Source organism: Condylura cristata, unplaced genomic scaffold (assembly GCF_000260355.1).
Source record: "Condylura cristata isolate star-nosed mole 26May11 unplaced genomic scaffold, ConCri1.0 scaffold00039, whole genome shotgun sequence".
Taxonomy (NCBI): Eukaryota; Metazoa; Chordata; class Mammalia; order Eulipotyphla; family Talpidae; genus Condylura; species Condylura cristata.
The window spans coordinates 6,155,444-6,181,025 of record NW_004567140.1 but is presented as its reverse complement, the minus strand read 5'-3'; the positions used below and the strand labels follow the sequence as shown (position 1 = coordinate 6,181,025).

The following is a 25,582-nucleotide window of genomic DNA, read 5'->3' as shown; positions in this document are numbered from 1 at the left end:
ATCTAGTCCCTTCAAATAAGATGTAGTACAGAGCACTAGTCCATAATAATTTCATATATTAAGATTTTATGGCTACTTATTTTTGTTTTTTAACACATTTTACACCATTCTTCATTTTGTACATTTTTTCATCTCAGTTGTAATCCCCATGGAGTACTTAATTTTTGTTATATTCCTTTTTTTGTTAATAACACTTGCTAAGAAAGCCTTTTAATAAATATATTTTTATGTATGTAGTTTTCACATCTGTGTGTGTGTGCATTGTATGCTTCTCCTCTCGGGTAGTCCCTGTAAAATCCCCACACCACTTCACCAGGCACCATCACCATCGTTCCTGTGTCTTCTCCCCACTTCTGATCTCCCTCCCTCTCCCCTGCAGAGTGTCTGATTAACAGTTGCCTGTTAATTTTGTTTTTTAACTTATTATATATATTTCCCTGATTCCGTATTTGGTTCCCCCTCCTATAAAGAATAAGAAAGCTTTTTTAATCACTTTTTTGTTTTACAGATAAAAATATAAAATGCAATGTGGATTCATTGAGAGATTCACCTAAAAAGAAATCTGAAAAGAAACAGCAGTGCATCTCTTTAAAAAATATAAATAAGGTTGTATTTTAAAGTATTCATTAAATATAAAGTTAACATGTTAGTTTGAGGATATTCTTTTAAAGCTAGTAGACATCAAAAGTATGTTTTCTATCAGAAATTTTTAACTGACAATTTCATTTATAAAAAAATACATGATTTGCTTGTGTGCTTAATTTTGGAAAAAACAAGCCAGCGCCAGCCCCCTCTTGTTAAGCCCCGTGTTCTCGGTGTCGTGGCCTCTGCACAATAGGGCATTCTGCTGTTCACAAGGGAATAAAAGCACAGGGTGATGAGACTCGGTAGTCACGTTCAGCTCTGTCGAGGCTTTGACAAGACAGAGGACAGTCACCACCAGACGTCTTAAGTACTCGTTACCTAAACGCCCGGTGACTGCCATGGGTCCCCGCTGTAGTTGTGCAGGTGGTGGCCTCGCACCCCACCTTCCAGCTCTTTGTTGGCCCGTTTATGTGCTGTCTGGAAATGGTCTAGGGCGGTGTGGATGAGGATATTCCCATGTAATTTTGCAGCCTTAATACTATATGTCTTGTAGAACACATTCTTTATAAATTTTTTTTACAGTGTGTTGAATCTTCAGTGTACTGGCCAACAAAAAGAGGCATAACCATATATGCTGATCCAGATATACCAGCGGCAAGGTATGGTTGAGTCTAGTCTCATGGACTGTAGACTTGGGTGTAATCTCATGCAGTGTTCTCAAAGACTGATGGTGGGAAAATAATCAATGTCAGGAAAAGGGTAACCCTGGGAATTTGGATTAAACCTGTATTAATTTAAAAGAAATATGTTGTTTCTTTCATGAGCACAACTGATCAAAAACTAGTATTAACTTTAGATTTTTCTCTTATCCCTGTTGGACAGTTGTTTCTATAAGGGCAGTCCAACAAAATTATCTTGCTGTAAAGGTCGGGTATATAGGGACCAGATGGCAATACAAGTTGGTTGGTAGAAAGCAAAGTGCTTTGTTGCCTTCTCAAATATGAGTATCAAAGGCCTTGACTACCATCCCATCCTCATGAAGATACACATCAGTGAAATTAATGAAATCACGGAAAGGAAATAATGTGCTACTTCATGTACAATGTAAAATTTTAAACTAAATATTGTACTTCTGTTTCTTTCTCCAGACTTTTTTGTTGTTGAACATTTTCTTTTTATATTTGTTATGAATGCTAGAAGATATTATCATTTGTATTTGAACAATTGTCTTTTAAAGAGATTTTTAAATGGAGAAAAATGTCTTGCACATTTACCTATACAGTTGCCATAAAGGTTTTCACTTTATATATAGGATCACACTAGGTGTCACTTACTTTACCTATTGTCTCTAGTGTTCATATTGTTTCATTATTTCTGCTGATGATAGTCTCAGCTTTTGTATACCTGAAAAATTATTTAAGCTTCAGTTTTGGGGAAAAAGTTCATTCTAGGTATAGAATTCTAAGTTGACAGCCCCACCCACAATGCCATATTTGAAAGATGTTGCTCCACTATCTTTCGATTTGTATTGTCTACAAAGAAAAATCTAGTATCTTTTTTTATTCCTCTGTTACATGTCCTTTTTCTCTTGTTATTACTGGTTGAAGGAGCTAAGGACATGCTTAGTGTCCTTTCTCTCGTGTGTCTTACTCTTCAGTTTACTACGTTTCTTTGTAGTTTTCTGTCTTTCATCAAATTTGGGAAATATTCAGTTATTCTAGAAATACTTTTTTCATGCCAGTCTCTATACTTTTGAGAATCTGAATGACAAATTTCAGCCCTTTTAATATTGTCCAGAAGGTCCCAGAGAATCTGTTCATCTTTTTAACCTTTATTTCCTTGCTGTTTCTCAGATGAAAATCTTTACTGATCTATTTCTTTTCTTTTTAAAGATTTATTTATATCTAAAAGAACTGAGGTACAGACTAGAGCTGTGGGGTGGGGTGGGGGTAAGAGGATTTACCAGAGACACAGGTGGAAATAGAATAGGCAAACTGACTAAAATACACTGCTGAGGGGAGCAGCAGGCAAGACATGTGGGTCACGTAGGTCACCTCTGGGGCCAGGGATTGAACTCCTGCTGTGGTGGCTGCAGACAGCTGCATAGTGCTGTGCTTTCACCCCTTGTGCCATCAGGGAGGGCCCCTGATCTAAGTCAGTTAACACTGTCATCTCTATTCTGCTATTGAACACATCCAATGAATCTTTAACTTAATGTACTATATTTTCCGTTTCTAAAATTTTTACTTCATTTTTTTGTCATACTCTATTTCTTTGTTCTGAATTTCTCTTGTTAAATTTGCTCAGCTTCCCTTTCCTTGGAGTATGGTTGTAGTTGCTTAGAGAATCTAACTGATCATTCTGCCTCTGGGCCATCTTGGGGTGGCATCTGTTCAGTATCTTACCATTGACAGTCTTAGTTTCCTGGTTCTTTTTGGCTGTCAAATGATTGTGGAATGTATTCTGGATATTTTTAATACTGTAGTGTGAGTTGCTGTTTTCTGTTCAAATCCACTAAAGAATGTTGATGTTCATCATTGTTTGTTTTTAGCAGGAAGTTGGCGGCTCCATTAGGTTTAGACCTCAAATTCTGCCTCACTTTCTGTGGTTGGTGATTATAGTGTCAGCCCAGTTCCCAAGTCTTTGATAAGTTACCCAGAGTCTGTTGTGAATATAGTGAAATTAGATTGAACCTGGGACTTGTATTGGGCCATCCACAGAAAAAGGGTTCCCTGCTCCTCTCCCCCACTCTCATTTTTCTCCAGAATTTTCTACAAATTTATTGACCGTTTTTTGGGTACACCTCACTGTTCCCTGGAGGTAGCTTGTGCTCAGAGAAACAACCGTGCAGTTCTGTATGATTGGGGCTGTTGTTGAGAAAGAAAGATGGAGATTTTTCCCATATGGTTGGTGGGCCACAGGGTCCACATTTCCCAGTTCCTTCTGAGAAGGATCTTTCTCTTGGCATTTTAGGTGGCCATATTGCTATTGCTGTGCAGCTCCAGGATGGGAGCAGGGCAGGAGGGAAAGAGGAAAAAAAGAAAATGAGTGGAGATTCCCCATGCACTCGTTAAGGACCCCTTTCCTGGGTTCTCTGGCTTGAAATCAGGAGTTTCTCTCTAGAGATTTTGACGTCTCATACATGGTCCTACTTCTCGGCCAGCATTGGGTCAGCACTGAAGTAGAGGAATGTAAAAGTGAATAGTTCTGTTTATTTTCACATTTTTACTTTTCTCGCCTCTATTTTTGTGCTTTATATAGAGTTTCATAGGAGAGGACCACATAGCACTCTTCCACTTTGCAAGCACCAGAACTGTCAAAATGACTCCATACTTGGCAGGGCTCAGCCTCAGTTACCACAGAAGTTTACCTATGTAGATCAAGATGTTGCTCGATGGTACTTAAGCTTTCTTCCGAAGATACAAATATTTTTAGGATTAGGGTAAATGGGTTCAAATGTGTGAATACTGTCTTTTCTTTCCTAGTGCATTATGTCGGAAGCCAAATGAGACATCTTTTAGATTGACTGAGAAGAAAGAATATGATGAAAAGAACGGCTGTGTGAAGTATTAGTCTGTTTCTTGGCCTAAATTTTTTATTGAAATAATTGTTAAGTCATAAGTAAGAATTTACATGTGATTTTATTACTAATTTCAAATCTGCATTTCCATTAAAAAACACATATGCATTTATCCCCTGTAGGCTGTGAAGTTAGTTTTTTGTAATGCTTATTAGGATGGATTTTTCTAGTCAAATCTTTGTTCTAGTGTAAAGAGTCATTTTCTGTCTCCCTTTTCCAGTTTTCTTAATAAAGTGAGCGATTTTATGAAGTAAGTTAGATGAAGTGGATCTTTGGGATTCCTGGCTTTATGGGGGATGTGTGTGCTTTCCAGCAGGACAAGCTATTTGATTATTGAAGTATGGGGCTCTGGGATTTTTGGTCTGTTCAGATTTACAAAGTACTGATATACAAGTTGTTAACAGTAATTTCATTAGTTAACTAATAATTTCATTTTATTCTTGTGTAGTTCACAGAATGCTCTCATATCAGTTTTTATTGTTTCTTACCATACTGGTCTGAACTCTCTTTCGTCACCAACCACTGGCTGCTCTGAAGCCATCGTAGTGACAGAGTTTAAGATGGTCCAGAAGTGGGGAGGTCGTGCTGTCTCCACTTGGAGAGAGGATGTGGGCTGGACCCCCATTTGAGGTGCATAGAATTCTAAAGGCCTGTGCTGTGGCCTTGTAACGTCCTCTCATCCTGAAGTTACTCTGCACAGTGTTCCCCAGGAGCACACAAATCCCAGAGTTGTGTTAATGTGCTGGATTCGATGTCCTCAGCCAGGGTATTCCACCACCTCACTTACAGAAAGTTTCACTGAAACCTGAAAGTTTTGGCTTACTAGTGCTTTTTTCCCTTGGAATAAAAGACCTTGCACTATCCATATTGCTCGTTTCTTTTATTACATTAAATCGTCACTTGTTAAGTCAGTTCTGATAGTCTGTTTCCTTTTATCTCTGTGAAGAGGTTGCAAACTAGCTCTTCCCACTAAGTGCCCTCTACTTAGATCAAGGGGACTAAGCTACCTCAATGATTCTGATAGCCCATTGCAGGCTCCCAGGCAACCTTGAAGTCATTAGGAATGAATAAAGAACAAGGAAGGAAACTGGGTTTCCTTGAAATGTGACATGGCTTGGCGATGATGCAGTCTTCTCCCTCGTCCAGCAAATGGCCCTGGCTGTGCTGTTTGCATGGTGGGGCCTGTTGTGGTGTGGGAAGCGTGGGCTGGCATGACCAGGAATGACCCTGGTGTCATAGTAAATGGCAGAGCAAAGTCAAGAATTTCACAGCTGTGCCTTGGGACATGTAGTTCAGTTTACTTCTCTCAAGTAATAATTAAAATAATAGTTCAGTTGAAGAGATATACACACTTTGGCCTTCACATTATCCTTTTAACTCTCTTACAGGTTATTGCAATTTTTGAATCCTGATCCATTGAGAGTTGGTGACATCTCTGATTTGCAGCAGGTATTTACAGCCCTCGTAAAGGAGGGGAAAGAATGTGGTTAGCTCTAAATTCCTCTCTTGCCTTCCTCCGAGCTTGAAGTTAGAAGAGAAGCTCCTTAGAGGGGTACTTGATGTGCAGACTTAAATTGAGCAAGTTACCACGTTAGAGAAATTTCCTTCTTAATTTGGGTAATAAATGCTATTCCTCTCAATCGGCAGTTTGCGTGGCTTTGTTGAGCACATTTGCATTGAAATCAAACTTGAGATTTCTCCCTCCCTGTAGAGCGCTTGGTACCGTGGGCCAACTCTGCAGTGCTCCTGTCTAGCTCTCATGTCCTCTTAGTTGCAGACGGTGAAGGCAGGCGCGTGGCAGCCCTTCACGGTGCTCCGGAACAAGGTGGAGCCCTGCCTGTCCATTGACCTGTCGCCACTCTCAGCAGACCTGAAGAAGGTGAGGGTGCGCCTGGGGGAGCACCAGAAATGGGCCTTTTCTCATGTGCAGGGCTCTTGGTAAACCCTGTAACGCTTGCACCTGTATAATTTCTTTGCTTTTGACATTGTCTTAAGCTTTTGCTATTTCTCATTTATTCTCAAACCCAGTTTGGCTGCTGCTTATAAGTACATAATTCTCTGCAGAAACCATTGTATAACTCGTAAGTGATTCTCTCAAATAACCTTTCTAAAATTGAGCTGAAAGGAACAAGTTGTCAGACAGTTGTAACATACCTCCCCAAATTGCTTTGTGGGCCCATGGTTTCACTTGGTAAGTTGATCATACATGTTTACCTGCTACCTTACTGATAGAAAAAAGTTTTATTAAAGAACTTTTAAAAGAAAGAAAAAGCACAATATGAATAGAATGTGAGAGGAGTTGTTAGTGAACAAGAGGCTTCCATAGGCTTGTAGGAAACAAGAACCGGTCAGCAGAGCAGACTGGCAGAGCAGTGGGAAGAGGGTGGGGCGGGGTGATGGCTTTCCCTGCCAGTTTCTCAGGAGAGACATCGAAAGCTCTTTTTGGAGAGCTCCAAGAGAAATGACCTTTAGCTAGTGCCTTCTGGGATTTCCCCAGTAAAAATGTGTATTTGCTGCCCTGTCTTCCTACGGAGATGTGAGGCTCACCTTGGAAGGAGCTTCAACCCACAGATCTCTTGTCAGCTTTTAGTATTCTCATTGTGAACAGACACCAGAGCTCATTAGCTCTTTAGATCTGAAAGCCCTTAACAGAAATAAATAAAACAAGCTGTAAAGGCTGAAAGAAACAGTGTAGGCAGGGAGCAGTACTTCAAAAGCAGTATCCATATGTAGTGCATGAAGGAAAATAAAAGCTTGCTATCAAAAAATAGAACAAAAAGCAAAGAGATGGAAATGGGAGGAAGGAAGATAAACTGAGGGTCAGTTTGAGGTATACAGTATGAAAAAAAGGGATTTCTAGAAAGAATGAAGAAATGTGGAGAAGAGCAGCACAAGAATAAATTCTGGACCTAGCATCAATAGTAGAAACCCAACGACAGACCCAGAATAGCCGTGGAACAAGACGGCACACACGTGACAGTGAAGCCACTGCCCTGGAAGAGATTCAGAGATCATGAAAGCTTCCAGAAAGAAGCAACTGGTCCCTCGTGCAGGAACAGAGTGCAGAATGGATTCTGTCCCTCAGAAGAGCACTCAATCCAGAATATGAAGAACAAATCCAGCCTACCAGTGAGGTGTCAGGGCAGAATGAAGCCGTTGTGAGGCAGCGAAGTGTCAAAATAGTCTAGTCTACCCTTGTCAACAAGCCATTGAAAGTAACCTGAGGTGACAGGGTCACCACCCAGAGGCGGACAGTGGAGAGACACAGGAGACAGCCGTCCACCAGGTGCTGGGTAGGACCATGCCGCTGGGGTCCAGCACCTGGCATGAGGGCTTCGTGGGGCTAATGGGGCTGGTGAGTTTAGCTTTTGGAAACCAAAACCAGTGTGGAGCACTCAGGCTGTTGGGACATTCAGGAAATTTTACTTAGAAAAACATGCAGAAAAAAACAGGCTCTTCAAAAGCTTCACTAGTGAGACTGCTGCACTGGCAGGTGACCTCGAGGGGGAGGAGGAAGAGAGGCTCACATCATTGCTCCCACGAGCATGCCTGGTCGGTCAGTGGGCTGCCTTTTGGGTCCTTTTAATTTTCAGAAAAGCAGGAGTCTTAACCCAGGAGTTTGGTGCTACAAATCCATTCCTAGAAAAAACCGGAGCAGGGCCTCCCTGGTGATGCAAGGGATTAAGTGGCAGCAGTATGAAGGTAGCAGCAGCCACTGCAGCACGAGTTCGATCCCCAGCCAGAGAGTGACCCACAGGGCACAGCAGACCCCTCCTGTCTCCCCGCTGCTCCCCTCAGCCGTGGATTTCAGTGCATTTGCCTGGTCTGCTTCCCACTCTGTCTCTGTTGATCCTCTCACTCCCTGCACCTCTGGCCTGTACCCCAGCTCTTGTGTGCATGAATAAATAAAATAAATCTTTAAAGAGAGGGAAAAAAACAGCAAGTAAATGGCTGGGGTAATGTGAGCCGCGAGATCAGCGTTTTTGTTAGTTTTCTGTATTGTTGTCGTTTTGTTGCTGTTGACGCTCTGTAGGCTCTTCAGAGGGGCCAGTTTCCGGGGCCTAGCCACACTGAGTCGTACTCTTGGCCCCCCATTGCCCGCGGCTGTGACGTGGTGGTCATCTCTCACTGTGGAAACGACCCTTTGCTGTACCTTCTGCCGCTGCTGACAATCTTACAGACTGAAGGCTGCTACAAGTCACTACCAAGTAGAAACGGAGTAAGTTGAAGACAGTTTGGTTTCACAACAAAGTGGCTTAAATATTTTGAAATTTTTACTCCTAACTTCTGGTAAAGGCTGGGTTCCATCACTCATTGGATTTCCAAACTGGCAGGATGAACGCTCCTCCTGTCACAGACATGGATTCTTTTATTGATTCTTACCTGGAGATCCCAGTTGGGGGCTACTGACTGAGTCAAGAGAGTCTAGTTTATGAAATTATTTCACTGATTTATTCACATAGTTGTCATGGCAACCTTATGAAATGGTCAGGTAATGTATATATTGTTTTGCTATTTCATAGATGAGGAAATTAAACTCTTGGAAAGTTACTGGTATAAAGTCTTCAAAGCTGACATGTGGTGAAAGGATTAGGATTTAGGTTTTTCTCTCTTTTTCCATATTCTTTAAATTATTTCATGACTCCCCACACTGTTTAATGGTCCTACTTCATTTTCTCATGTGAGAATCTCAAGGGGGAGAGATGGGTAGTTGGTGAAGAGCAGGTAATGGTAGGTATTGACATCTGTTTGGCTGGATTGGGCTGATATATGTAAGACTTCTCAGATCCTGTCACAAAGGCTACATGGCAAATGGTTTTGTTACTCATTATGAGGTGAAAAATAGTGAGAAAAGATACTTAGAGTTGCATTTAGAAAAGATACTCATTTTTCTGTTGATGCCACATAGTTTAATGAATTCTCTTTGGATATCTGCATTGACTAGTTTTATGTATTCATTTATAAATGGGGAGGTGTGTTTATACCCCTTAGTTAGCTACCAGCCGACCCCTGGGGCCGAGCCCTGGCTGGCCAGGAAGCGCTGTCCAGCCATGTCTTGCCTCTGGTGTCCACTGTGCTGTCTCCAGGGCCGAGGTCAGCAGGTGTTGGCCCTCAGTGCACCTTAAGGAGCTCTCTGGTGGAGGCGGTGAGGCTGGGTTCGGGCAGTGCTGAAGGAAGGTGGGTGCTGTGGAGGGACCCGCCCTCCTAAGGAGAGGCCAGCCGCCTCTGGCACCCTCTCGGACCGCGGCCTCATGCTTGTGCGTGGGATCAGGCGCCCCGCCAGCCTGCCTGGCGCCAGCTCCGGTTGCTGCTGCCGCGCACTAGCTGTGCCGCTGTGGCCAGGGGCTTTACCTCTCTGTGCCCCGGGCACCTCATCTGTGAAATGCGAGAACAGCGCTGCCGTGTAAGAGAATTTTAAAGACTAAATGAAACTGCAGTGTGAAGGGCTTAGTGTGTCTTAGGTTCACTGTTATGAAATATTTTACCTTTTCTAACCCATGTGACCATGACGTTAGCAGAAATTTTACTGCTTACTGTGTGCGAAGAGACGGTTTGTATGCTTCACATATTCTGTGTTCATTACTTTTTCCAGGATTATATAAATTTGTTTGTCTTTGCAGCCTCTGGCCGTCATCGTGTGCCCTGGGTGGAAAAAGGCCCAGTTTATTTTTGAATTATTGGGAGACTATAGCATGGCCTCCAGGCCTCTTCACCCTGTGTTGCTGACAATCGGACTCCATAAAGATGAAGCCAAAAATATGAAGCTTCCAAGGGGTTGTAAGTATTCTTTCCAAGCCGTTTGCTTTTCCTTAGAGAATGCATGGACTTGCCCAGGTGGGCAGGGGAGCCCCAAATAAGGCCGGACTTGTGTGGTGTTGCAGCCAGTTGACACCCCCCCACCACCACCGCCAGTTACTGCCCGTCTGGATGCGGAGGGGTCCGCTGGGAAAACCACGATTTATTATCAACTGTTCATTTATTCCAGTTCCTTTACTGAACACATCTTGTTTGTTAGATGCTGACTAAAACCCTCCCTGCCTCTTAGGAGCACAGATTAGGTGCTCCTGAGAATCAGACAATCACAGGGCTAACCTGGGCAGGGAAGTATGTTGCCCTGACCACTCTAGTAAGAACAGCATCTTTTTGTTTGGCTAGATGGCATTTCTAGGAACCGTGGGGTCTGACATTCCTAAATGTTAGAAATACCTGTGGAAAATCTGAAATTTTTAATTGTTCTTTTAAAATATAGGTGATGTGATTGTTACAACACCACATAGCCTCATGAGACTTCTCAAATATCAAAGCTTGTTATTTCTTAGACTCTGTCACCTAGTTTTGGATGAGGTGGAAGTATTATTTCTTGATGCTAATGAACAAGTAAGTATATCATCCATTTAGGTGTTATTCTTCTTAAGAACTATGTATATGTATATACATACACATATATATGTATAGAATATGTATGTCTTAGCTGCTTTTAGGAATCATGATGGTGTCCACTTGGAGAGGAAGCTGGTTAATCTAAAACTCTTACAATTAAGAAGAGAGAACATTTATCTGAAATTTCTTTCCCAGTGTTAAGGTTCTCTTTGGCAAGCAAAAATTATCTCCCAGAGGAGTTTTCTAAAATATTTAAGTAGGCCCTCCCTATGGTGCAAGGGGTTAAAAGTCTCAGCGCTATGAAGCCATCCTCAGACACTGCAGCATGAGTTCTGTCCGCAGCCAGGGAGTGACCCACATGGCACAGCAGACCTCTCCTGTCTCCCCACTGCTCCCCTCAGCAGTGGATTTCAGTCCACCTGTTCCACTTCCCACTCTGTCGCTGGTGAATCCTCTCACCTCCTGTACCTCTGACCTGTACCCCAGTTCTTGTATACATAAATAAATAAAAAATCTTAAAAAAATGAGTAGTATTTCTCTGATTATGGAAGCAGGAAGTTATTTGAGAAAAAGAGAACACTTGAAAATCCAGTTTCCATAGTCTTATACTCAGGTATTACCAAAATACCAAGTGTTTTCTTTTTGTGATTTCTGTGAATATTATAATCCCTGTGTCTGTTAACTATTACAAATAATATGTCAGGGCCTTCTTTTATGCTAGTTTGTAACTTGCTTTTTTTCAATAGACAATGAATATTACTGTTTTTACAGTGTGATTGTTATTGGTCATATGGTAATTGAGTCCTGTGGGTATAACATAGTTTATCCTAAATCTGTCTTATTTATCATATATTATCATTTGTGTGTTTGTGTAGCCAAAGAGCATATGTCATTTTTGCACATTTCGCTTAGGATAAATGCTTAGGAAAGAGATTAATGAATCAGAGCGTATGCATTTTTATGAGGCATTGGTTGGGAACGTGACGGTGGCCAAGAGCTTTGTTTGGGAGCAAGTTCAAGTCTTGTTACTGCTGACTGCGGAGGTTTCTGAACTCCCCCCAGAAACTCACTTCCTGCTTGCAAAACTGATCTCCGTGCACTCCTCTGTGTACCGCGCAGCCTTTGCAAGGGCACCGCCCAGCGCCCCCTCCCTGCAGCTGTGCGCCCCCTGCGGCGCTCCCGCACCCTGGCACAGGAGGCTGTGGGCAGCGTGCACCTCCAGTCTCCTCGCCACGCAGCACCGTGACTGCAGCTGTGTTTCCTTGGTTGCTGCAGCCGTGTATGGTTTCAGACTGGCCACTTGTGCCCAGTCTTCTGTGAGCTGCTGCTTCATTTCCTTTGCTTACTTTCTGTCAGTGAGAAAGTCTCTTTCTAATGAGCTGTTGAAGTTGCAACATAAGAATGTGAATCCTATTACATAGGTTACATGTCTTTACCCAGATGATGTTTGTGCTTTAAATCTGTTGATGCTTAGTATTTTTTCCTTTTATGTCTGGAAGGGACTTCCCTGCTCTGAGAACAAAAAATATAAAATCCTTTACCTCTTATGTTGTCAAACTAGGTATTTGTTTTTTGAAATAAAAGTGAAATTAATTATGCTCTTGTTTTAGATGTTTGCTATATTAGATAACTTTAAAAAAAATACTGAGGTTGAAGAAAGGGAATCTGCACCACATCAGATTGTTGCAGTTGGAGCTCACTGGAACAGACACATAGAGCATTTAATGAAAGAGTTCATGAATGACCCCTGTGTTGTGATCACGGCCATGGAAGAGGCTGCTCTCTACGGCAATGTCCAGCAGGTAATGAATCACGGGGTATGGCGGCAGGGCATGGACACACTCAAGTGACCTCTGTTTCACAGCTGCATGTTAGATGACTGTAACCTTAGCTCCTTAGGCAAATCTGTAATGATGCGAATACATTTTTATTTGCTTCCTACATGTTCTTTTAGCGTCCTAATTTACTTAAGATAAGTGAAACTGGGGTACATTGAGTACTTTTAATTCACTTTGTTTCTGTATTTTATTACCAGATAGTGCATCTTTGCTTAGAATGTGAAAAAACCTCTACTTTACTGCAAACACTTGATTTCATCCCAAGTCAGGCACAGAAGACTTTAATCTTCACCTGTTCTGTAGCTGAAACAGAAATGGTGTGTAAGGTAAGCCCCTCCACTGATAAAAGCATTTTATTTGCTTAAACTGTTATTGAATCTGTAACTACCCAGAAAACTACTGGGTAGTTAACTATTTGACAGGAATAAAATGTGACAAGTTTAACATCAGTCAGAAGAGGATGTAGGTTCAGCTGCAGAATTCTGAGTGTAGAAAGATAGCAAGAGGCCTGACATTGAGGCGAGGAGTCATGGCGTGCCCAGGGTGCGCAGTCGCCTTTCCCTTGAGCTAACCTCCAAGAGGTGCAGAGTAGGGTTTTCTATTTTGTCCTGGCATGGAGCACTACAAGGATCTGATTCATGAAGAAATGCTTTCCTCTTCTGTACCCACTTTAAAAAAATAAAGGAAAATAGCTTTACAAAATATTTGTTGAATAAGCACATTTTTTGATGTAAGCATTTTGGAATTCTGTTCACGTGTACAGTCATCTCATGCTCTAGAATTAGTGGATCAGAAAGGTATAGTACCCTTACAAATAATTTTTAATGGTTCATATCAGTAATTAATGATCAAACAATTGACTTTAAGTTTATGTTCCTTCCTGAACCTGCCTTTTTTGTTTTATTGTTAGGTAGTAGAAAGCAGTTCAATATTTTGCTTGAAAATGCATAAAGAAATTATTTTTAACTTACAAAGTACTTTAGAACAGTGGAAGAAGAAGTTAAGTTCTGGCTCTCACATTGTATTAGGTAAGTGCATTAATATTTCTATTTAGAGAAGGATAATCTAGTAAAAATCAGGTCTTCAGTTCATTTTTTATTTCCAAATTTCTTATCAGTTCTCAAGTTACTGAGAATTTATTAACAATGTTAATTTCAAAATTAAAATAAGCTTCAGTTGGATTTTGGTGTTGAGCTGGAGCCCAGCCCTGAGCCTAGATCTGCTTCCTGGAGTTTCAGCTGGAGGATCACTGGTCTGTGTGTGCGCGCGCACATGCGTGAGTATGTAGGTGGGTCACGCATGAGTATGCAGTAAGACACGAGAGACCTGACGCCGAAGTGCTAAGTGTAGACGGGTAGTCTGGAGATACATGTCTAATAGAGATCTTTTTCACAGTAAGTAGGAGATCACTTCTCTCCGGAGTTTAACTTCTGACTGTGATATTTCAGAAAAATAAAGGATGTTGGCAGAGCTCTGCATGGCCTTGACTGGCACCTGGACTTAGATACCGAGAGGCATGTGACAGCGCATGTGCCTTGCAAGGGGACACTCCTGAGGGCCGGGCCAGAGCTCCAAGATGTGAGAAAATAGGTCTTGCGAGCAAGCAGCCACCTCTGAGAAAGAGCAAAAGAGCACATCAAGAGAAGTGACGGGTGGGTGCGAGGGCTCACCTCTGGGCCTGGACAGGGTGCCAAGAACTAGAACCCCAGACAGAGAGTTAGAGTAACTCTGTGCTATTGTTACTGCTTGAGAATGTCTAGATAGATTAAGTCAGGACGCTGTTGTTACAGCTTCACAATGTGGAGGAAAGAGCGCGCTGCAGAATAAAGATGCACTGCATGCTGGACACAGCAGTCGTCCCTCTGCTTCGTCCTTCACAGGCGCGCCCCAGGTCCTGGACCCACTAGAGGGCCACAAAGGGGAAAATGTTTCTTTGCTGCAGTTTCTTTGCTTCAGTAAAACTGCAGTAAGAAATAGAGTGATGTATGATTACTGGAATTGCTCTGTAAAGTAAATGTAGGAACACTCAGCCTCATTTGAAATTGTCGGAATCCTTTTCTCCAGCCTTAACTGATGATTGCATCCCTCTCTTGACCATCACCGATGCCACATGTGTGATTCACTTCAGCTTTCCTTCCTCACCAAAAATTTTTGGTGGACGCCTATATTGCATGTCTGATCATTTTCAGAGTTCAACTGAACAGGTTTGGTTAATTTTTATTATCGTAATGTTTACTTGCATTTTCCATGTAATGGCAAATGCAGAGTCCACAAAACTTCATCATCTAGACTGATAGGGATGTTCCACTTACTTTATTCACCCCCAATTTTAGGGTTCTCCAGCAGAACAGGGAGACAAGAAGGCCAAGTCAGTGTTGTTGCTGACAGAGAGGAGCGCGTGCCACGCGGTGGGCATCCTGCGCTACTTGGAGCGAGCGGACGCCAAGATTCCTGCAGAGCTGTACGAATTCACTGCGGGGGTTCTGGAAGCCAGAGAAGATAAAAAAGCCAAAAGGCCTCTTTGTCCGTATCTTAAGGCTTTTGGTTTTTGCAGGTAAGCTGGTCCTCTTTCAAGATTGAGATGCAGCATGCTGTGCACACCGATGTCAGCCTGAGGAAGTCTTAGCTGCCACCAACTCGGGGAGTCCCTCAGGCACCTTCCCAGTTGCTTGTCGCTTCGTTTCCCATTACATGAAGACACCCATCCTCCATTGGTGGGCCTGTGGGTGGTACTCACTTTTGGACTATGATGTATGAAGCTGCCGCGAGCTTTGTTTTGTGTGTCTTTTTGTGGAAATTTGCTTCCATTTCTCTTGGATGTATACCTTGGAGTGGAAATGCTGGGTGATGGGAAAAACAGATTGCACTTTTCTAAAATGATGAACCATTTCATGATCCTTCAGCTCCATCTCCTCACTAACGAGCACACAGCCTTCTTGGGATTTGGTGGCAAACCATGCATTTTTCGTTTTTATTTCCCTGAATGTCTCAGTATGTGCTTACTAGACATTTTGCCCTCTTCAGTCTTTTCCCCCATTTTCCGTGTGTTTGTTGTTTTAAATTAATGAAGTATCATTGTTTTACATCCTTGTTACTATTTTAACAATAAACAATCCAGTCAAGAAAGGGGCAGAAGAATGTAAAAGACACTTCTCCAAAGAGGAAATGCCAATGGCCAACAGGCATATGAAAATATGTTCAACATCCCTCATAGTCAGGGAAATGCAAATCAAAACCATAATGAGCCGGTAAGATGGCTCTTATCAAAAAACTAACAACAATTGTTAAAAATCATTGTTTTGGGCCCTCCTAGTGGCTCAGCAGGTTAGAGCGCAACACTAAGAAACTAAAGCATGAGTTTGATCCCCGCCTGCCCCAGAGGTGACCATATGACGTGGCAGACCTCTCCTGACCCGCCCGCTGCTCCCCTCAGCAGTGTACTTCGTCGATCTGCCTGTTCTGCTCCCCGCTCTGTCTCTGGTGAATCCCCTCACCGCCCCTGCACCTCTGGCCTGTACCCCAGTTCTGTATGCATAAATAAATCTTTTTTTTTAAATAACTCTCTTTTTCTAGTTTTAAAATCTACTTTTTTTCCCCCAGAGATAAAAGAGTCTGTCCTGATCGACACCATATTAATCCAGAAATAGACATGCCAAGGAAGTTTTCAAGCCAAGCTCTACCAACATCTGGATATATTAGAGTAAGTTCTTTGTTGAATGATGAATAGTCATTTTAATCAACATTTTTCATTTTTTTAAAGATATATTTATGCACACAAGAACTGGGGTGTAGGACAGAGATGTGGATGGGAGAGGGATAAGAGAATTCACCAGAGACAGAGTGGGGAGCAGAAGAGGCAGGTAGAGGAAGTACACTGCTGAGGGGAGCAGCAGGCAGGTCACGAGAGGTCTGCCGCGCCATGTGGGTCACCTCCCTGGCCAGGGATTGAACTCATGCTGCAGTGGTTGCGGCTAGCTTCGCAGTGCTGCCAGGGAGACCCTTGGAGAGGGACCATCTGCCGGGCAGGAGGGAATCCAAACTCCCTGCATAGACAGGGTGGGTCTGAGCAAACACTGAGGCTTTATTAAGGCAGCTTCCCGCCAGCCTGCTGAGGATGGCTCGCTCAGAAATATTGAGAGACACGTTGCATGTCCTCCATGACTGATACCCATTGGGGATGTCAGCCATAGACAGACAAATTACGAAAGATGCTTCTAGTTAGTGTCCGGTGCTAAAGGAAGGGGATGAGGTGCCGTGCAGCACCCCTGAGTGTGTGCCTGCGGCATCCTCCACGCGCGCCGTCAGAAACCCTGCACCCAGCACCTGTCCACATTTCAACCTGTCCACTCAGGTTGCTGAGAGTCCTGTGGACATGGCTTTAGGTGCATATCCTGCTGCCCCAGCACTGCAGGCTCGTCATTAAATACTTCTTGTACAAATAACAGGAAAGATGAAGACGTTATTTTAAGAAGGATTTTTATAAAGGGCCATTAAAAATTAAAGGAATACATATAACTAATAAATGATGTTTTAAAATAATATTCACCCCTCAATTCTTCTATTAGATTTAAAATAAAACTGGAATTTTTAACTACAGTAAACATTTTATTTTGTTTTTTACTTGCTTTTCCAGTTTAAAATCTATCTAGTCTAAAGTCTTAGATGTTGACTTGGCAGATATATTTTGGTTTAGATTTTTAATTAACTTTATGTGTTTCAGGTAATACCCTTTTATATTTCCAATGCAACAAACTTTTTTGGTCGTATAATTGATAAAAATGGGGACCTTTATGCAACTCTTCATGCTGAAATGAAAGAATATTTTGAGGATTCCAATAATAAAACAACTGTTGAAAAGGTGGAGAAATTTGAATTATATGGATTAGCAGAAAAAACACATTTTCATAGGTAAAGTGTCTGTCTGTATCATCTCTCAAAGTTGTGACGTCTGAGGTGACTTTACCTGGCACTAAACTGTTTTTGCACCTTTTGACCCAGTGAGCCACATACTAGGTATGGCAGCTCCCCAAGAGAGTGTGCCAGTGGGTCCTGGCCAGAACCCCGATGGCCACTGAGGCCGCCTGGCCCCCGACTCTTGAGCACAGCCGTGGACGGCAGTGTGCCGCTTACAGAGCCCTCACCGCGTGCCGGGTGCAGACACATCTGTAACCTCATCTTCTCACACCCCTCAGAGGGCGCCGTGCTCATTTGGCAACACTCAGGGGCCTCGGGGCGCCACGTTAGCTGTCTGAGTGGGCGTCTCACACGGCCCAGGCAGTGCCCGTGTGGCACAGCCGCCTCCCGCCCCGCCCGTGCTTCCAGACGCCACACTGGTGCCGCACAGGCGCCCTGAGACCCTGGGAATAGGATTCGCTCTGCTCATTGTCACTTTGTTGTTGGCTAAAGAAATTCACTCTGTTGAAAAACACTGCATTTTTTATTGTTAGATATGCTTCAGTTAAATAAACTAAGTATTCTTGACACTGCTCGTTATTTCTGAAATAAAATAGGGTGCACTAAAGTTCTCCATCATTTTTTGTGTTTTTCATTTAATGAGTTGAGACAAAGGCTGTTTCCATCTTGGAATCTGTTAAAATGCAACCACTGTTGTTCTCCAGGGTTCAGGTGTTGGAGATGAGCGAGAAAGAAGACATGTGGGCCCTGGAGAATGTCCTTGTAAACCTTATAGATGAAGGCAGGACCAAGCTTGTCACAAGGGGTCAACTGTTAGGCCTCCCAGAGCGTTTCCACACGCTGCCCCCGCAAGCTGTGGAGTTTATTGTGTGTAGAGTAAAACCTGCTGACAATGAAATCGAATGGAATCCCAAGGTTAGTTGCTTTGGCTTTTTATATTTTATTGAGTTTTATAATATTCTTAACCCAGAATATAGACTGACTTGTGGTATAATTCTATTTAAGAGTTGGGAGTTTGGATAAAATGCTGCTTTTTCTGGGCGGCTGAAGCACAATTTGCTTGGATTCCTGCCAGAGCAGGAATTGCACTCACAGCCGTGTGCATGGACCCAGCGCTGACCTGGGGAGGCGTGAGGGTTGCCTCATTCACAGTTTGGAATTGAGAAGAACTATCGGTCATGGTAAAAAGCACTGGCTAACAGCTTATGCAGAAGAAACCTTGTAAGGCCTACAGAAGCGCTTGTCTCTGTCAAAGGGGACATAGGTGACGGACACTCTGGATAGGCCGGGTAATCCCACTGGAATTGGGAAAAGAGACAGGAGGAGAGAGAGTCCAGAAAAGCTTCCAAAGGAAGAACTTTACATTTCAGGAGCTAGTGTTGCAAGTGGACTGGAGGGGGCAGTGAGGTGGTACCTTGGAGCCCAGTGGCCCTGGGTGGGCAGCACACTGCCAGAGTGGATGGAGATGCAGTTCATCCTGCTTGTCACCAGAGCAGTGAGTTGTGTTCATAATGGTGCTCCTGCTTCTTCAACGGAAGGTTTTATTTTGTATAATCTTATTAAGAAAAGAAATAAACCTTTGCAGTTGGCAGAGCAGAAACAGTTTGATTTATGAACAAATTCACATTATCCAAAAAGAACGCAGGTGAATGGTTCCAAATGGTTCCACAGTATGCGATAAATTCACAACCTACTGCTGTGAGTGTAGTAAACGTAACCTTTATTCCATAACAGACTGTTCGCCTCCTGCAAAGCATTTACCAAGTAGCCACGGCGAGCTGGTGCAGTGTGGGTTCTGGGGGTGTAGCCGCTGGCAGGAAGACTGTGGTCCTTGTCCTCAGGAAGCGTGTGAGCTGCTAAGATGATCAACTTCAAATAGCTCACAAAGAGGTGTCTTCCGTAGAAGTGGGGGAAAACGCTCCTCTGTGTATCCTTGCCAGCTTAGCGGGGTTCAGATGTGCAGGAAGTGTGGCGACCCCCCTACTAAGCCCGGCCGGGGCCGGGGGGAAGCGGCTCGGGGAGAGCTGGAAACCTCAGTGCCAGTGTCCTGGCGTGGGCTGCTGGTGCTGCGACTTCCTCCTCTGGAGCCGCGGGAACGCTTTTGCTCCCCAGGGAGGAAAACAGTATGTGGTAGAGATAAGGTGGACAGTTAGCAGGCGCCCCGGGCCCAGCCCACTGGGCAGTGTGCGGCAGTAGGAGTCCAGAGGCACAGACCCCTTCTGTTCTCCAAGCTGACTTTCACCTCTGTCCTCACTCAAGTCCACTGATTGATGGTGTCCAGAAATGACCTGATGGGATGGCTGTGAGGCTCACGTGAACTGCTTGGATAAGTTTTTTGCAAAACATGTACAGCATCTATAGCATATCTCCTTAGAGTTTCTGATAAGTTTTTTTCAGGTTACTAGGTATGTTCATCATAAGATCATTGGCAAGCTGCATGATGCAAAAGTGATACTGGCCTTGGGAAATACAGTTTGGCTTGATCCAATGGTAAGTGTGCAGTTTTCTTAAAAACAAGTCTGCATTTGCATGGGCCCCTAAAATTATCTAAATCATTCTACCTTGTTGTTTGAATAAGTAACTTTTCCTCACATAAATGAAGGCATAACAATGCTGTGTTAGCATTTGTTTTTTCCCCACTTCATTTGAGTCATGAATTTGGTCGTGGGTATTTACTCAAGGACAGTTTTTACACTGTAAACCAGACAGCCCACTGCAGTGAGAGTCCCTTACTCCAGGTGACAGTCACTGGTATTTTCTTCTCTCCATCATTTCATCCATCACTGTGCATTGTTCAGTGGCTCTCCCAGGGGCGGCAGCAGCCTGGGGTCCACTGTCTAGTTGTGAGTGACCTGACAGTCCCCACCCGAGATGTGTAATGTTGAGGGTTCTGGCCTTGGGGAAGTATTATTATTACATTTAGAACTCTGTCTTGGCTATTCACCAGACATTGACTGAGCGCCTAAGACATGCCCTGCCCTGGCAGGGGTGAGGCCCTCCTCCTCGCCCACACCCCTACCCTGAGGAGCTGTGTTGGGGGCAGAGTGAGATGGCACGTCCTTATGGGCTCAGTGCCTCCACTCTGGTGCTGCACGACCCTCTGCGCACACCCCAAGGACCCTGCTGGCAACTCAGAATTATACTTCAGTGTACTTAAGTCTTAATTAAGATTATTTCTACAAGTGAAAGGAGTTCATAAAAACTGTTTGACTAAAAAGTTATTTTTAGAAGACTGGAAAAACATTAACACTTTAAAGACATAACTTGGGTATAGACCAAAGATTAAGAGGATAAGATGACTTTTAGATGAGGTAGAGGTTACTGGTGCAGGTAAATTGCAGTTTTTCTTTGTGGGAGAAAAATGGAAATGCTTTCAGGTGGGGGTTTTCTAAACTACAGCTGCAGGAGTGAAGCAGCTGTATTAACATTTCCCCACCTCCCAATGGAACAGTGGCATGGCATCCCCTGGGGGCAAGACCCCCCAGACCAGCTTGGGCCCCGATGTGGTGGAGAGACGCCTCTGTCATCCCCAGAGGGGAGCATGTCCCCAGGCTTCCCTTGGAAGGTGCCCCAGCCAGTGCCAGCCAGCCCCTCCAAGCCCCTGATGGCGAAGGGGTGCCCCCTCCTGGGTCCTCACCACCTACCGACAGAAATGAGACGACTACAGATTTTCATGTTTTAATTTTGTATAAATTTAAATGGATGTGAATGCCTTGGTTGCAGAAAAAACAAGTGCAGGAAGTGTCCAGAAACAGGACTTAGGTCTTGTGTGGGCGCTGGGTCCCTGAAGATGGCCTTAGGGCGCGCCTTGTTAGGGAAAGCAAAATCACTAGACCAATAGAGAGATCCGTGCATTTTGCCTGTGGTCACAGCATCACGGACTGGCCTTGTCTAGGGGCTTTATTCCAACATCTGATTTTGGCCCCAGCCCCAGACCTGACGTGTCTGCAGCGGCGTGGGCTCTGGAAGGCTGTGAGCCAGCTGGGTGCTGTGGCCGGGAAGCCCCGACTGGTGGTGGTGCCGGGTGCGTCTCAGGGCTAGACGGAGAGACCGTGTGCTTGCGAGTCATTTCAAGTTCAAAGTGTGATTCTTGCAAAATATATTTTTTCTTTGATTCAAGGTACACATTACAAAACTTACGAACTTGAAAACTTCTATCATTGATTATAATGTTCGAGCTGAAATTTTGTCAATGGGAATGGGCATTGATAATTCAGAACATATAGAGCAACTGAAAAAGTTATACAAAGGAGCTAAAATGCCAACTTCTGAAGAAAGCCTAAGCCATACCCTGTAAGTGGATTTTTGTCTCCCTTTTGGAAGAGCTGTTTTGTGTCGCGGTGAACATTTTTTATGATTGAGGAGTTTAATGAGTGTCCACATTTCCATCACTCATCTTCAAAACTGACCGAGATTTTGGGAATCTTGTTTTATCATTACCCCAACCCACATTTCTCTGTTTGGCACGGGCAGTATTATAAACAAATCCCAGATACCTTATTTCACCTGTTAACTTTTTGCTGACAAAAACCTGCAGAACAGTGCATATGTCTTAGTGTAGTTTGATGGATTTATTGAGCCCAGAAGCCAGCCCCAGATCAGACAACAGCCCGGCTGATTGCCCTTTTCCCCTCCGCTTGGGCAGCTTCACCTCTGACACGAGGGAGCCTAAAAAACCAAAGAAAAAGTCTCTGGAATTTTCACTCACCTGTGTGTCTACTCCCTCCTCCATCCTCCGTCTCCCCCTGCCCCCCACCTGAGCAGTCAGGTTCCTACTCCTCATAACAGAGGGTAAAAACCTCACATGCAGATACCGTGTGACACGCGTCTAGTCTACCGGAGGTGGGGTGGGCACACACCTGAGGGACTGGTGCTAGAGGTCTGTGCGTCTCGTGGTGGAAAGCCACAGGCACCACTTGGGGTGGCAGTGTCCCCGTTGGAGTGATCACACAGTGTGTCTCTGGTGCCCGGCCACTTTGACTTTGCTGGCTTCTGAGGTTCATCTGTGTTGTGCATGTAGCTGTGGATCATGAATTCTCCTTGCTGCGTAATATGCCATTGTGTGAATATACCATCTCCTATTTGCCCAGTACTTCTGTTGATGAAGAGATTGCCAGTTCTGACTACCTCAGTAGCCCGTCTTCCTGTGTGCTTCGGGTGCACTTCTGAATGACTCGGATGGAGCAGAATTGCTGAGCTGGTCTACTCCACAAGCTGCATATGAGAGACTATGAAAGTCACTTTGAGAAAGTATATTGGCACCCCCCAGTGAGACACAAATGGACACAGCCTTTGTCTCCTTGGGCAGCCAATTGCCTCTGGCGTCTGTGGGTTTGTCATGGCCTTCCCCAAGTGGTGCCTGTGGGCTTTCCACCACGAGACGCACAGACCTCTAGCACCAGTCCCTCAGGTGTGTGCCCACCCCACCTCCGGTAGACTAGACGCGTGTCACACGGTATCTGCATGTGAGGTTTTTACCCTCTGTTATGAGGAGTAGGAACCTGACTGCTCAGGTGGGGGGCAGGGGGAGACGGAGGATGGAGGAGGGAGTAGACACACAGGTGAGTGAAAATTCCAGAGACTTTTTCTTTGGTTTTTAAAGCAGGCTTTTTATTGGTTAGACATTTCACTTCGTTGCTATAAACACGTGGCTGTTTGCCAGGCTCTCAGGAAACTGGGTCATGCAGCTCGGGGGGTTTGTGTGATGCTCCTGTGGGAAGGGAAGGCAGGCATTCCCAGCTGGCCATCTTGCTGTGCAGATGCTAGAATATTTTTTCAGTGTGATGTCATTTCACGTGACCTAATTAATATGATACAAATACTTTTCCATTAAAGGTGCCGTTAGGTAAAGTTGAAGTTTTAAGATTTATGCAGTAAATATATATTGTCTATTGAGATGGTCATGAACGAAAAAGAAGAGCCATCCCGTCAAAGGGCTCACATTTCTGTGGAGAGAGAGGATGATGAACAGGTTAAAAAAAAATCTGTGCTGGGTCACATGGTGGTATGTCAGAAGGAACAGGTTCATGCAGAAAGGTGGAGGGGTCATTCTGGGCAGCGATGAGCTGGCTCACACAAGAGGTGAGGCTGACCCCTGCACTTACCCGGGAGAAGACTCCTGTGGGCAGAGGAGAGTCTCGGGCACCCTGTGCTTCCAGGGATGGGGGTGGGTTAGCGTGGGGTCAGCTCTTGGAGGCCACTGCACGGATTGAGCTCCCACACTCAGGGTTGGAGCAGAGGAATGAGTTGATGAGAAGAGGGTGCTGGCTGCAGCGCTGAGGCTAGATGAGAGGTGGCCAAGGCGCTGCAGGAGCTGCGGGCAGGTCGCTGTCACTGTCGCGTGGGCTGGGTGGTTCGGTGCCGGTGGTGAGAAAGTGCGTGAATGTCGTGACCTGTGGTCTCGAGGAGCCTGGTCGGGGGTACTTTGTACTGGAAGCCCAGAGGGATCTGGGAGGAAGCCCTGAGGTGGGAGAGCAATGGGGTGCCTCCAGCACCCCATTGGGAGAGGGAGATGGGGACGCAGGCGAGAGAGGGTTCCGCGGGGCGGGGAGGAGTGTGTGGTGCTGCCGAGCCAGGACTGCGTCAGCCAGGAGACCGAGCCTTGTGGTCACTGGCTGTCTCGGGAGCTGCTAGCTACAGCTGAGAAGTGGTGATGTTTTTTTTTAATGTAGCACAGATTGAAATAGTTTATAGTCCGAAGTTTTTTTTAGAGTTTTCTAAATAAAATTAGGTATCTGTAGATTTAGGGGACTTGTTGATTTCCGCACAGTTTCAGGAAACAAGAAATACTCCTCTGTATTTATAAGGGATCCTTTAAAAAATGGAGATCTCATTCCATTTTAGTTTAATCAAGATTTGTCACGTATGTGAAGCTCAGCAGCCAGCTCTGTGCCCAGCACTCAGTTCTGCCACTGGCACACTTGGCTCTGAGTGCGTGGGAGTCACGCACACCTGTGTCTCTCGCACTGGTCCGCAGAAGGAGCCTTCCTGGAAGCTGGGCCTCCGTTCCAGATGGTTCACAGGGGGCGGGAAGCTGGTGGGGGGAGAGCAACTGGAGAAAGTGCTGAGGCTGTGGGATGCGACCGTGGTGACGGTTAAAGGACTGAAAAGCTTGGGGCCAGTGAGAGCAAATGGTGGAGTTGATGGGGAGAAACCTTCCAGGCTGACCAGGCATCAGCAACCCAGTGGTCAGGTTGCAGGATCTGTTCCTAGATGGATAGCAGTGGACACTGAACAAACTAGGGTCAAACTAAAATAAAACTGAACAGGTACATTGGAGTGAGGAAAGACAGTGTCCCAAGAAAAAGGTCCAGAAGCTATACTCTAGATCAGAAGCCAGGAAAACGGTGCCGTTCTTACATAGATTGGACAAGAGGATGGATCCTGGGGGCTTGGAAAATCTGGGAGCCACCAGACGCGGTGGAGGACGTGCGTGGGGCAGCGTGACTCTGACTCTGCGCAACCCGCATGAGGGACGTCGACGCGTTTGGTGGCTACCAGGCACCTTCCAGAGAGCAGCTCGTTGGACAGGACGTGGGCACACTGACGGCGTGCTCACTGATGCCTGGAGCTCAGAAGGCAGCTGGGAAGGCTTCGATTTGTCAGTCATTCCAGGGAATAAAAGCGTGTGAGGGTGAGGAGGAGGAGCAGGAGCCCAGAGCTGAGGGTCTGCTGGAGAGGTCAGCGCCCAGCGGTGGAAGGCGGGTCTGCGTGGGCAGGCTGGGACCCGGCAGGGGTCCCTGCTGGGTGGCCGGAGCCATTTGGAAAGACCTACCACGGGGCTCGGGGGACAGCCCTGGGGGTCACCGCATGCGTGTGCGTGCCTGTGTGTGTGTGGGTGTGTCTGCGTAGTAAAGCCCATGAGGAAGGACATGGTAGCTGGCGAATGGAGGAGAGAAGGGTATTTTCCACTGTGTAGACCGTTTTATATTCAAATACATTTGCTCAAAACATCCAAAGAAAAAAAAAAGTTTTTAAAGGACAAGGGGGCACTCAGTATGCCGATAGGGCATCTCTCCAGCTGTGAAGTGCAGTAAGGCACAAGTGGAAAAGCCTATGTAGTAGGCTCCCATGGTTAGAGGCTTGTGTGCGCGATTGATAGAAATGGCGCGATTTGCTTTGTTTTTTTAATCAAAGAATGTGCCTAGATCTGGACGGCGGTGCTGCTGGCAGGGGAGTCTGGGCGCCCAGCTGAGGTGTGGCGGCGAGGAGGAGCGGAGGAGCGGAGGCGGCCTCGCTCACGTTGTCGCGGCAGCCCGCGCTCCGCAGGCGGCGCCCTGGAGCG

At 45.0% G+C, this 25,582-nt stretch overlaps 1 protein-coding gene across 1 annotated transcript in view; it reads left to right on the top strand.

The window, feature by feature from the left end:
• The window catches only part of TDRD12 (tudor domain containing 12), a 64,670-nt gene that overhangs the window by 34,898 nt on the left and 4,190 nt on the right, over positions 1 to 25,582 (top strand). The window contains exons 8-23 of the mRNA XM_012733171.1: positions 509 to 606; positions 1,168 to 1,244; positions 4,071 to 4,151; positions 5,554 to 5,614; positions 5,937 to 6,044; positions 8,199 to 8,384; positions 9,787 to 9,943; positions 10,416 to 10,543; positions 12,157 to 12,348; positions 12,582 to 12,710; positions 14,718 to 14,938; positions 15,985 to 16,084; positions 17,105 to 17,292; positions 18,003 to 18,213; positions 19,696 to 19,788; positions 21,419 to 21,591. Coding sequence (XP_012588625.1) covers positions 509 to 606; positions 1,168 to 1,244; positions 4,071 to 4,151; positions 5,554 to 5,614; positions 5,937 to 6,044; positions 8,199 to 8,384; positions 9,787 to 9,943; positions 10,416 to 10,543; positions 12,157 to 12,348; positions 12,582 to 12,710; positions 14,718 to 14,938; positions 15,985 to 16,084; positions 17,105 to 17,292; positions 18,003 to 18,213; positions 19,696 to 19,788; positions 21,419 to 21,591 — 2,203 coding nt within the window. The remainder of the gene's footprint in view (positions 1 to 508; positions 607 to 1,167; positions 1,245 to 4,070; positions 4,152 to 5,553; positions 5,615 to 5,936; positions 6,045 to 8,198; positions 8,385 to 9,786; positions 9,944 to 10,415; positions 10,544 to 12,156; positions 12,349 to 12,581; positions 12,711 to 14,717; positions 14,939 to 15,984; positions 16,085 to 17,104; positions 17,293 to 18,002; positions 18,214 to 19,695; positions 19,789 to 21,418; positions 21,592 to 25,582) is intronic.